Source organism: Paramisgurnus dabryanus, chromosome 12 (genome assembly GCF_030506205.2).
Source record: "Paramisgurnus dabryanus chromosome 12, PD_genome_1.1, whole genome shotgun sequence".
NCBI classification, from domain to species: domain Eukaryota; kingdom Metazoa; phylum Chordata; class Actinopteri; order Cypriniformes; family Cobitidae; genus Paramisgurnus; species Paramisgurnus dabryanus.
This window is the reverse complement of record NC_133348.1, coordinates 4,766,618-4,779,288: the sequence shown is the minus strand read 5'-3', so window position 1 is coordinate 4,779,288 and position 12,671 is coordinate 4,766,618. Positions and strand designations below refer to the sequence as shown.

Here is a 12,671-nt window from a genome sequence, read left to right as displayed (position 1 = left end):
GTTCACAGAATAAAGAAACTCGCACAGGTTTTGAACAACATTAGGGTGATTAAATGATGACAGAATTTTCATATTTTGGTGAACTATCCCTTTAACTAGACCACCAAGTTCCCAGAACAGCTATTTTAGCTGATACAGTTTACATTCATATTTCAGATTTGGCAACCTGGCACTGTGCACACTGTGGGTTAAAAACCGCTAGTCTCATTTAGGCTTTGTCATATACCATTAAACAGCCTGACCACAGCAAGACATCTGTGGTCTTGCCTAATGGTTTATGATGTAAAATATTTACATCTCTGCATCGTCTCCAGGCAACCAAACCCTAACGGTCCACTTATCGCTTAGCACGGATGATTATTATCATTTACCATCAAAACAATTTCCTAAAGTTCCGTGGACAGCGCAGCAGAGAAACGTTTGCATCACACTGGTAAACATCCGGTTTGGGACTAGATCGGGCACTTTGGGAAAGATAAATGGCTGCTGTCTCAAAGTGGTTAGGGCCGTTATGGATAGCCTCTTCTCAATTGCTTAAACGGTTCCAACTGCAACAGGGCACCAGGTGTTTCCAAAGTGATGCTTTGACCCTTTTGTTGGTCTTTGAGGGATCTGTCAGTACTTAAAGACCATGACAAAGGCTTCCTTGTAAATGTCAAATTAAAAAAGGGAAGCTGAATAAAAAGGAAGAATAAAGGTCTGGTAAACATGGCCTGTTCCCTGGTAGTTCAGGCTGAATATCCCACTGCATTACACAGTAAAACCTAGTAAAGTCCCTGTGCTCTGTAGTCAGTTTGACTGATGTGTGTAAAACAAAAGTGGGTCAAAAACACCCCTGAATAATCTGCCAAAACCCATCAAGATGCTTCAGAATTTCCCTTTTGAGTCATGAAATGTTTCCCATGTGTACATGAATATGTAAAACGTCAATGGGAAATCAGAACTTTGCAATGGTTATAGAGTTGAAAAGGCCTTGAGTATAAAAATAAAGTTATGGGAATCACTGATATTAATGAGTTAAAATAACCCTTGCTGAGGATTATGTGGCTATTTTAGTAGATCCATATCGGCAATGGATGAGAATACAGCTTATGACACAAAGAGCGAGAATCATCATTTTTTAAATAATGATGTCTGGATTTACTAAAGATGCGCAGTGGATCATTAGCATCGAAAAAAGTGTGGTCTAGTTTTTTTTTGAGACTGTTATTATTGCATATGCATTTCTAGGAGTTTCACTTTCAGATGCAACATTTAACCAATCAGGACCTTGCTCTAGTAGTGACATGATTACAGAAAGCGAGCGGAGTCGCAGAAGCCCCTCCCATGTCGCAAATTTCCACGTGAATGTCTCGAATGACTAAATTTCACAATTCTTCAAAATGTTCAAGCGTCCAACTATACGCGATTAGCGCGTTTTTGCCGCCTCTACCGCGGCTGGTGTGAATGCACCATTAGAAGATTGCATTGTTCATTGTGGAAATCAGTGCTATTTAATTTGCACTTTTTTAGCAAATAACCTGCAGATATTACCACTCCCAACGTCGCTTTCTACGAATTGCGCTCTCACGCTAATTTGCCCCTTTTAGTAAATCTGTCCCAAAGTCTGCAATACATAGAAATGAAATGGATGAACGCAACATGCCACACTGTGCAGACATATAACCAGCAGCACCATTAGTAAAGTAGCCATTGGGCAATGAGCCTCTTGGCTTGTGTGTCTAATGGCATGTGTTTGTCTGCTAAGCCTTTTTTATATAAAGAGGAAAACATTTCTATTTATAAGCTTCTGATGAGGTTCTTCGATCCGCAAGCGGTATGATGTCTCTATCTGTATGAGTTCTGAAAGGTTATCTCACTCGGGTCGTGTCAAGGGATTTGCGGTCACTTCAGCATAGCTGTTTTTTACAGCATTTGGTCAATCTGACCTTCAATGTTGCTGGCTTCTTACAGGAATAAAACAAATCCGCAGCATAAAAAAAGAAAAGAGATTGGGGATGTTGATAAAGCAGTCGGATTTCTCACTAATGCAATTTGTTGGTGATAAAACAACAGTGTGTGCTAATATGGATTCGAAGAAGTTTCCACTTAGAAGTTTCCTCTAAAAAAAAGGAATGACCGGAAAACCAAAAAGTTGGAAGAAGACACTAACATACTGGGCTTGCCAAACCTCAAGCAAGGATTAATCTTATTTTCTAAAATAACCAATGAGTTGCCAAACAGGTTTATGAATCGTACTTTGGATGAAAGTGTAGACAATAACATAGGCTTGATTTACCGATAACCTTTTACTCAAATGGCTAAACACCTCTTAGCTGCTCAAAGATAACTTGATGACAGCAAGGGTCAAACAAAGAATGCATGACTAAATTTACAATGTCAAACATTTCTCTGCTGAGAAAGAAGATTTTGAACATCACACAAGAGTTGTTTAGCATTCCAGAGATGGCTGAATATTAATAACTGATTCACATGGGATTTTCGTGGGCTCTTTCATTGTAAGAATTGCTTGAGGGTAGAAAGAAAAGCCTTTCAATTAAAAGTTGTTTAACACTCTTCATTAAAGCATTGGGTCCTATATGGTTCAACTTTTTGCTTTAAAACAAAATAGTAGGATGTATGTGGATTTCCGATTCTTAACTAATGATAAAGCCACGTACAATGTGCAAAAAAATAACTTAATACAGAAAACTAATATAACTTCAAAGAGAGGAAGAAAAAGTACTTTATCGTGCATGCATTAAGCCTTAATTTGTTCTTTAACTTCGTTTAGCCATTTGCGGAGCGATCTGAAACTCTTCATAGACTAATGACTTCCTCCAGCCATGCGCTGCTGTTTGTCTTTATGATAAATCAGATTTCAGAGGAGAATTGCGTTTGAAGTAGTTATAAAACTGATAATTGCAGCTGATATACTCACACCTTACTCTCTGTATAAACACAATTAATGGGTTGTTTCAACTTAGTTTAAACAATCTAGTTAATGAATGTTACTATGTGCCTGAAGAATAAGTTGTTGTGATTAATAATAAGCACTTTCATGTAAAGGGGTTATGTCACAACTGTTTAAAGCCATAACATGTAGGATTTTTCACAATAACAAGGGCAAAGCCTAAGAAGGAGAGTGGAATGAGGGGAGGGGTTGTTTTTTTACAATCCGGAGACATAGGGAATTTGTAAATGAATTCATGTTTTTACCTGTACACTTGATTACATTATTTTATGCCACAGTAAGGAATTAGCTGCAAGGCACAACAGCTGCGTGTTAGATGCTGAATAAGGGGTTGTGTAAACCAAGGCATTTACGCTGGTGGCTGGCATATGTTTTTTATTTTTTTCCAATGAAAGTGCTGGAAAACGCACTTGGTGACTGAAAAATGTTTGGGTGAAAAGCTCAATGTTGTCAATGACACTTCTCACTCAGCCATCCAATCAAAGTGGAGAAGGGGTGTGACAAATATCATTACAACCAACAGGCGCATCGTTCAACGACTGATAAACAAAAACAAAAAACACTGGCAAGCGCCCACAGTTGGCACCCGCCTGGCGTTTTCAGACACGTTTAAAAACATTGGTGTGCACGCTCCCTAGCCACCACTTACGCATTTGTCCAGCAGCCATATCACCCTGTAGCCCAAGACAGCTTGCCCACTGAAGCCAAGTAGGGTTGACCCTGGTTGACCTCCTGGGAAAACCAGGTTGCTGCTGGTTGAGATGTTAGTGAGACCAGCAGGGGGTGCTCACCCTGTAGTCTGTGTGGGTCCTAACACCCCAGTATAGTGATGGGGACACTATACTGTCAAAAAAGCTCAGTTTTTCGGATGAGACGTTAAACCGAGGTTCTGACTCTTTGTTGTCGTTAAAAATCCCAGGATGTCATTCGAAAAAGAGTAGGGGTGTGCCCCGGCATCCTGGCCAAACTTGCCCATTGGCCTACTAATCATCCCCTCATACTAACTGGCTAAATCACTCGGTCTCCTCTCAACTAATAAGCTGGTGTGTGGTGGGCGTTCTGGCGCAATATGGCTGCCATCGCATAATTTAATATATTTCTCTGGACTTACAAATCCTTGGTAACTTTTGAAATAATGTAAATACACAACTCCATAAAAAATAGTACCCTGCAAGTGGTTTATAAGTGGATATTATATAACAAAAATCTTACATATTGTAGCTTTAAATAACATTTTACCAAGATGGTTAAGTTGTTTAGAGACAATAGTATCTAATAGGGGTGTAACAATACATCGATATGAATCGATGCATAGATTAAATTTATAACAATATAATGCATCAATGCCACACATAAAATATCGATATGAGGTACCTTAATTTTGACTCTTTCCGCTTGCTCATTCCTTGACGTAACATCCATACGCATCGCCACCAAAGCGCGCATTTTTGTTTATTTTCATGTGCTAGTGTCAGCAAGTGAATGTAATGTGGTAACAAAGTGGTTGTAGCAGTGAAACCACAGAGAAAATAATGGATTTGAAAATACTTTGTATTTGGAAAATGGATTGGACAAACAGAACCTTTTCCAGCACCAGCTGAAACACTAAAGACTTTTGATGGTTGCCATCATAAGCTTGATTTTGTGACTTGATTTTTTCCCCTCATTATTTATTTTTCATTATTTAAAAAAGCGTATTTTTTTTCTTTGTTTGTTGATGTAAATGTCCCAATTGGGACAGAAATTGTGCCTTTTTTAAAGTTTAATTAAACGATTATGTTATATATTTTGGTTGCAAGCATGAGCAGTGGCATCTGGTGACAGCTCATCCGAGGGGCGCAAATTCAAAATATGTGTTCGGCGTGTCATGTGTGTAGCTTGTGTTTTCAAAATATGTGTTTGTTGCATCATGTGAACCATGTGCATCACATGTTTTATTAAAATAAGTGCCTGCTGCACACGCGTCAAAACCGTTTATGATAAGAGACGCTCACGTTCACAAAATACCCACAAGACACTCCTTTAACAGTAAACTCTGTTACGCATGAGATTCTGTGAGTATCTGGCAAACGCGAGTGTCTCTTTTATCATAAACCCTGATGCGTGACGCACAGGATCACTCGACGCGCAGAACACATATTTTGAAATTACGAACCACACACATGATGGGCTACATACATGTTGTGACGAACTTAGCATCGAGAGCCCTCGAAAAAAGAAGTCACCGGACGCCAATGTACATGAGTTAAAATTAGGGGTGTCACGATTCTCCAAATCCTCGATTCGATTACATTTTCGATTCTAAGGCCACGGTTCGATTTGATTCTCGGTGTTTAAATTATTATTATTTTTGAAAGACAAAAAATTATATGCCTTTATTATTACTATTATAGTTTCACATTAACATGCACATTGCATGCTTTTCCTCACATGGGGGTTTGTGGGCTTCACTTAACGCGATAGAGCTTGTAGAGAGAGGATTCCTTCTTGCACACACATGGACTTAATGCACGCGTCTTGGACTCCTTCTAGCATTTGAAATAAAACCGGTGCGTCATAAGCAGCTGCGCTTCTCTCTGTCTCTTGTGCACGCGCTCTCGCATCTGTCCAAAGTCTAAACATAAACTAAAGTAGTAATCCTTACATATTTGTTCGGTTTTATGCGTTTCATGCGAGCTGAGGCAAACTGTCCCTTTTGTTTAAAATATAACCCGCTGCATCTTGATGGCTCTCTCACGCACGTGCAGAGAGCTGGGCTCGGTTCGAAAGCAGATCACTCGGTAGTACTCCTGTTTATGATATGCATTACAAGGAGTTGTAGCAATACATCCCTCGTGTTTAAAATACAAATCGGGTTCCGCTGGACCCATCTTTTTAAAGGCACCTCTGAGAGGTTTATTTTCCCCCGCTTGACAAGCCGACCGGACATGACATGGGGGCGTGGCGGCATCGACGATCCTATTTTTTTATTCGAAGTTCAAGGTTGTGACTTAATTTCGATCGATTTCGATTTTAAATTGAAATCGTGACACCCTTAGTTAAAATGTAACTGCTTAACTAGGCTCATTATATTAAAGCATAGACAAATTTACTGAATCAAATCGTTATTGCATCGAAGAAATGTTTGATGTACCGGCAAACATTGCATGGCTCATGGAGAAAATTGATATTGTACCGTATTACAATAAACTGTCTGATTTACAACCTTAGTATCCAATGCCTCATTATAACTAGGCAGGCCAAGTTCCTGATCATCCAAAAGACATCTTTGCATTTATGTATTCATCCGTTTTGCATATGAGGTTAATTTCATGTTCTTTGAACATGACTTCATGTTTTGATAGTACATTAAAATCTTCTACTTTCTCATAAAATGAAGAAAAATATGATTCTCATGAAATGACCCTTTAACATCATGGTGACAGTGGTATTATGAAAAAAAAGCTTCAAACAAAAAACATCTGGACTCATGAACTCAAGTGTCATGAATAAAAGATTAGTGGTAAAGAGTGTGGAAATAAAGTTTAGTACAAACAACTGGAACAAGAGAAAGGAAAACTGTAGAGATATTATATGAACTCTGGAGAGTGGTATTGTTGGCAGATGTCTGAAGTCTGATTACGCATTAACATGAGTCAGAGCCCTACTGGCTGATCAACAAGAACTAATGATAAGAGACTTCGCCAACCCAGAAAAGCTCAAGATGACCTGAACACAATTCACATTCATAAATTCATGTATAAAAGCCTCATCAAAAAGTCATTATTCTGATTGAATCCATTTTATTATGCAATCATTAAAATCATTTAGAAGTCAAAAAGCCTGAGACGGTCTTACCATGTTAAAATCCAGGTTTCTCTCCACCCACTCTGTAGCAGCCTCGAATTCGTCATACATCTCCATGATGTAGAGCGTGTCCAGTGCATCCACAATGGTGGCTCCTTTGAGACTTCCTGTGGATAAGTATGACAACAAATCATTTTAGAAGATTTCCTGTGGGTTTACCTTTAGGATTAGAAGAACACAGCTGCAGCCTAATGTACCGATGGCTTTATGATAAACACTTCAGAGCCTCAGATATATTGTCACCGATACCCTGCCTGGGAGAAAAAACTCTGCAGAGAGCAAACAAAACCGGGCCGCAAATACAAACCTTGCAAGTAAACCCTCAACTGTAAACCTAGATTCAGATAAAGAGACTTTACATAATTTTAAGACCACTTCCAGCGTAAGCAGATAACTCAACATCCTGTGTAACTGGAACCCAGACGCTTAATAACTCGATCATAGGCAGTTCAGAACTTAATAGTCCCTTTCACACATACAGTCTTTACTGGTAATTTACTGGTAAATTGCAGTTAACATGTCATGTGTGAACAGAACCTTTCCGGTAAATCAGTGCTCCCAATTTACCAGTAAGACAGGTTGTAAGATTAACGGTAATTTGCCGGTAAGCGCTGTGTGTGAACGAAAAATATAGCATTACCGGCATTTAGATGACGTCAGACCGCGCTGACAGATCGGGCGGGCCAATCAGAAAGTTTTTTATACAGGTGACGCGGTATCCCCCAGACTGTTTACAGACGTTTCCACACACATGTTGCTTAAAAGTCGAGCACACCTGAAGTTAACATCCACATTCTTCACCAAAGTTGTTTAAAACAGCTTACCATCTAATTGCCAAATTGCCGACGTCCTTAGCACACCATCTGTGAAGCCTAATGTGCAAACGCGCAGGTTCCGTTTGACGCCGCCTAACGCAAGGTTGTTTTGTCATGAGCAACTTCGCGACCGCTTGCCACCGATGTGAAAACAACAAAATACGGACCGTGGATATTAAGTCATAACCCGCCGTTTACAAATACGACACGGACGGAGCTCGCCGGCCGCGCGCCACAGGTAACTTCCGCTTTCTCTCCGAGTTTACCGGTATTTTGATACTGATGTGTGAATGATGTCTTACTGGTAAAAAGACAGAACGTCACTGCATGTGTGAACAGCATATTTTTGTATTTACTGGTAAATTCATTCTGGTAAATTCATGGTAATTTACCAGAATTATTGTGTGAAAGAGGCTAATAACAGCACATTAAAATATTACTACTGTATATCTTGGATCCATTTAAAAACATGTGTTTAATGCCCTACAAACATTTTAATTTATGCGATGTGTTGAGCATTATTGTTGAAATGTACTGATTTAAAAAAGCTGTACGTAGGTTTTGGACTGTACTCTAAAAAAAAAAACTATAATATATTAATATTTTTGTCTTGTTTTCAGTAAAAATATCTAAAAATTCTTAAATTAAGATGTTTTTTCTTGATGAACAAAATGACCCAAGAAAATAAGTCTAGTAATTAGACCAAACAATATAAAATTTAAGTGATTTTGTGCATAAAACAAGCAAAAAAATCTGCCAAATTTGGTGTTTAAGAAAAATGTTCAAGGTTTTTTGCTTACCCCATTGGCAGATTTTTTTGCTTGTTTTATGCACAAAATCACTTAAATTTTATATTTTTTGATCTAAAAATATTTATTTTTTCTTAAAAATCATTTTTTTTTAAGTGTATTAAGTTCTGTTTCTCTGAAAAACACTGCTTTGGTCAATTATTTTCTGAGTCTGTCTCTGATCTGTATGATCATGCCCACTGCCAATTTACCCAATAGTGTATTTCGGCAGGTCGCTTGCCAGTTATAACGATTGTTTAAATGAAAACACGATGGCCCATAAATGTGACCTCCGATAGACGCAATCGCCAAAATGAGCCGCAAATTGAGTTATAAAAATCCACACAAGTGGGTTTGTAATTTGCAAAAAACTAAAAACATGGCAAACGTAAAAAAAGACCATATAAACATATGATTTCCATCATCAGTTGCGCTCCTGTATGTGTCTGGGAACCCAAGAGAGGGGCAGGGAAAAACATCTACAATATTTTGAATTTAGACTCTGGTACCAAGTTCAAATCAATGTTACACACAGCTCATTTAAATGTTACAAAGTGACATCATCTAATTAAATGACTAATATTTTGCCAAAAGGTCCAAGCATTTATGTTGAAAATATGTTGCAAAAAAGCTTTTTAACAAAAAAGATGACAGGACAAGTAAAATGTGAAGGCCAGCTGAAAAATATTGCCAGTAGCTTTGGTCTTTGACCTGTAAAAGCTGTGACGAGCACAAAAAAGCTGTAAACGATTAAAGGGAATATAATTTTAATAGAGAGAGGGCAAAAATTGGATTTGGACGAGCACCAGGATTGAATATGTTGGTTGCATACACTGTAAAAAAAAAAAGAAGCATGAAGCCAAAAAAACTTGGTTTTGCAAGTCAGTTCAACATACTATTTTAGGTGACTTGTCATAACTTGACATACCGTTTTCTTCCGGACTATAAGTCGCACTTTTTTATAGTTTGGCGGGTACTGTAACTTATAGGGACGTGTGACTTATATGTCAAAATTATTTCATATGAAACACTGAGAAAATCCATTACCGTCTACAGGTGCGAGAGTCTGCTCTATGCTGCTCCTGTGTTTATGTAATTCAATGGATTCAGTGATGCGTAATGACTTCACAACCTTTTTGAACTTGATGTGCCTGTTGTGTTAATTTAGCCTATTCAGCCTCCCAGGTATGTTCTGTATGTTATTGCGTATCATGTAAATAACTGTTTAACATATGAACACCTATTCAGCCTGCTGTTCTGTGCTATTGTTTAGATGAATAACTTGCCTTTCCAGATTAACTCTTTCACCGCCAGCGTTTTTTTTTTTAAATTGCCAGCCAGCGCCAGCGTTTTTCATGATTTTCACCAAAGTTTAATGCCTTCCAGAAAATGTTCTTCTTTAAATATATAAACATACAATATACCAAATGAAAGAACAGACCCTCTGCTTTCAAACAAAAAAAAACCCGTTTCATCCTACCTTCAGTGGTTCTTTTGTAATCAGCTTTTGAATATGGGTAGGTTTCTGCAAAAACACTACATTTTGAGCAAAAAGCAGAGATAATTCCATTTTTGTGACGGACTTTTCATAGAGATTCCATTCAGAGCGATCTTTAAAACAGACACGGACATGCAGCCGCTTGCCATAGGGCAATACTTCCGGGTTTAAAAAGTTGCGGAAGGGCGCCACCTGGTGGATTATAGCGGTATTGCGGAAAGATGGAAAATCTCGTCAGTGGTGGGGAAGCGTTTTCTCTTAATTGACGAGATATCTCGTCAATGGCGGTGAAAGAGTTAAATGTCTGCTCTTTGGTTTGGATTTTGTAAAATAATTTTCTAAATAAACGTGACGTATATTCCAGTGCAACTTATACATGTTTTTTCTCTTCAATATGCATTTTTGACTGATGCGACTTATACTCCGGAGCGACTTATAGTCTGGAAAATACGGTAACTTATAAAAACAAGTTGAAATTGTTTAACCTAATTTTTTATGTTGATTTGACATATTTTTTACCGTGTAATCACTCAGCCATGAGTCTGATTCTTTCTATTTTGATGCTACGTATTACATTGAAAAAAAGTGTTTTAATTCATTTAAAGATAAGTCTTGTTTATGGTGAACTCAGCATTTAGGCCACATTCACAGACAGCGTGAAAAAAGGAAAACTAATGCAGCAAATTAAGGTGCTAATGTTATGACACACAAACTTGAAATAGAAAGGGAACAATGAGCATATGGTAACGGCACATTTTTCAACAACAACAACAAACGCCTTTCACTAGTGGATTTTACATTTGTACTGATTACAAACGCAGCAGGTTGACGCCACTGCCTTTTGTACTTTAATTATTGAAGTCTGGCACTGCAAGCAACTCTCTTCAAGAAATGCAAAGCTGCCAACCAGCTGTGTTGCTCATCTAACAGTCCTGGCTCTGTTTGCTGATGTGCAAGACACAACATGACAAAATTATTATGATGAGTAATGTTTGTATGCAACATCCTAAATCAAACACCGCCTACAGAGCATTCACATGCCTTTTTTAAGATTTGCTTAGTTAGAGCCAAAAGACATGATGCAATAAATCAATAATAGTAACTGTATTAGGATAATAAGTCTAGAGCTGCAACTATCGACTATTTTTTTCAACCGATTAATCTATCGATTATTTTTTCGATTAATCGAATAGTCTAATGATTTTTTTATACATATAATTCCCCAACAAATAATAAATGTAACATCTGCCATTAACGCTAACATTTTATTTAAGCATTTTCTTAATTAAACAAACACACAAACCAAAATTTTCAACATGAAAAATAAAGTGGCAGTGCCACTTTAAAAGAGGCATTATTCACCTTAAACAATAAAATAGGCATATATTAATATTTTAAACATTAGTTTATGATTAGTACATGCATTAACTCAGCATTAGTTCAGACTGAAGTAAAAATAAGTTCATTGTGATTCATGAACCCTTATATAAGATGTAATGGTTATATTATTACTGTTAATATTATTACTATTAGTAGTACTGCATTCTCATTTAACTTTAACATTTAACTTTTCTTAAGTTCCGGGTAAAAAACAAGTTCAGTTAGTATGATCTTCTAATATTTTATAAACAGCGTTTACGCCGCTGTTACTTTAAATAAACACATGTCAGGAATACCTTACAAGACGAGCTTCTGTAATATCTGCGCACATATTCGCAAAAAAGACGTTCATTGGGAACTCCGCACTGCCAGCTGGCTTTCAGTGCACGCGGCCACATGCCTATCAGTTCTCAATGTGACAGTAACTTATTATTTCATAACTTATTAATATAAAAACATGTCCTGCTCTTTATTTACTGTTTCAACATACTGCCCAGAAGCGATGCAATGTCACGTCTGTCATGCGTCTCGCAGCTCGTATTAAACGAAGATGTAAACGCAGCTGTATTAAGCACAATATGTATTGATTCTATTGTTTATAGAGTAAGTATAAAAACTTACTGTAATAGTTCAAATTCTTACGCTGACGTCTCGTCATTTTGAGGTCGGAGAGCTCCAGGTTTTCTTCTTTTAAGATGATCATACACAGGTGTTGCGCTGCTGTGGTATGCCATTTCAGTTTTACACAGTATGTGTTTTATTTGGTCTCTGCTTAAAGTATTCCCACACTTTTGATCGCGTTCTGTCTGTTTGGTATAACACTTGTATCACCCGGTCGGAGCTGAAGCCGCCTTCATTTCAAAATGTAAACAGTGCGACGCATCGACGCATTTCCGGCAAATCGACGTAATTACGTAATCGACGTAATCGACTACGTCGACGCGTCGTTCCAGCCCTAAATAAGTCTGAAAAACAAGTAGTCAGAGGTGTAGCATATGGGGGCGGGGCATATAGGGATGGGGTGTTTGCATTAAATAAAAAATTTTGAATATGTGTTACAAAATAACATGGAAGAAACGATGACCACTATGGACCATATGCACCTGTGATGGTAACCAGTCAGTCCTCAGATGCTGCCATAACCAACCACAAAAAAAAATATTATGCTCACACAATCGTTAATCTAACGTTCGATTACTTAACTCATTCCCCGCAAGCCTTTTTTTAAATTGTTCACCAGCATTTTTTTACGATTTTCACAAAAGTTTCACAAAATGCCTTCCAGGAAAATTTTCTTCTAAAAATATATAAACATACAAATATATCAAATGAAAGAACAGACCCGCTGCTTTCAAACAAACAAGCAAAATGGGAAAAAAAGGTTTCATCCT

At 37.7% G+C, this 12,671-nt stretch overlaps 1 protein-coding gene across 1 annotated transcript in view; it reads right to left on the bottom strand.

Moving 5' to 3' along the window:
• Positions 1-12,671, bottom strand: part of man1a1 (mannosidase, alpha, class 1A, member 1) — a 176,581-nt gene that overhangs the window by 117,291 nt on the left and 46,619 nt on the right. Inside the window, exon 3 of the mRNA XM_065256245.2 lies at positions 6,791-6,906. Within this exon, the coding sequence (XP_065112317.1) occupies positions 6,791-6,906 (116 nt within the window). The remainder of the gene's footprint in view (positions 1-6,790; positions 6,907-12,671) is intronic.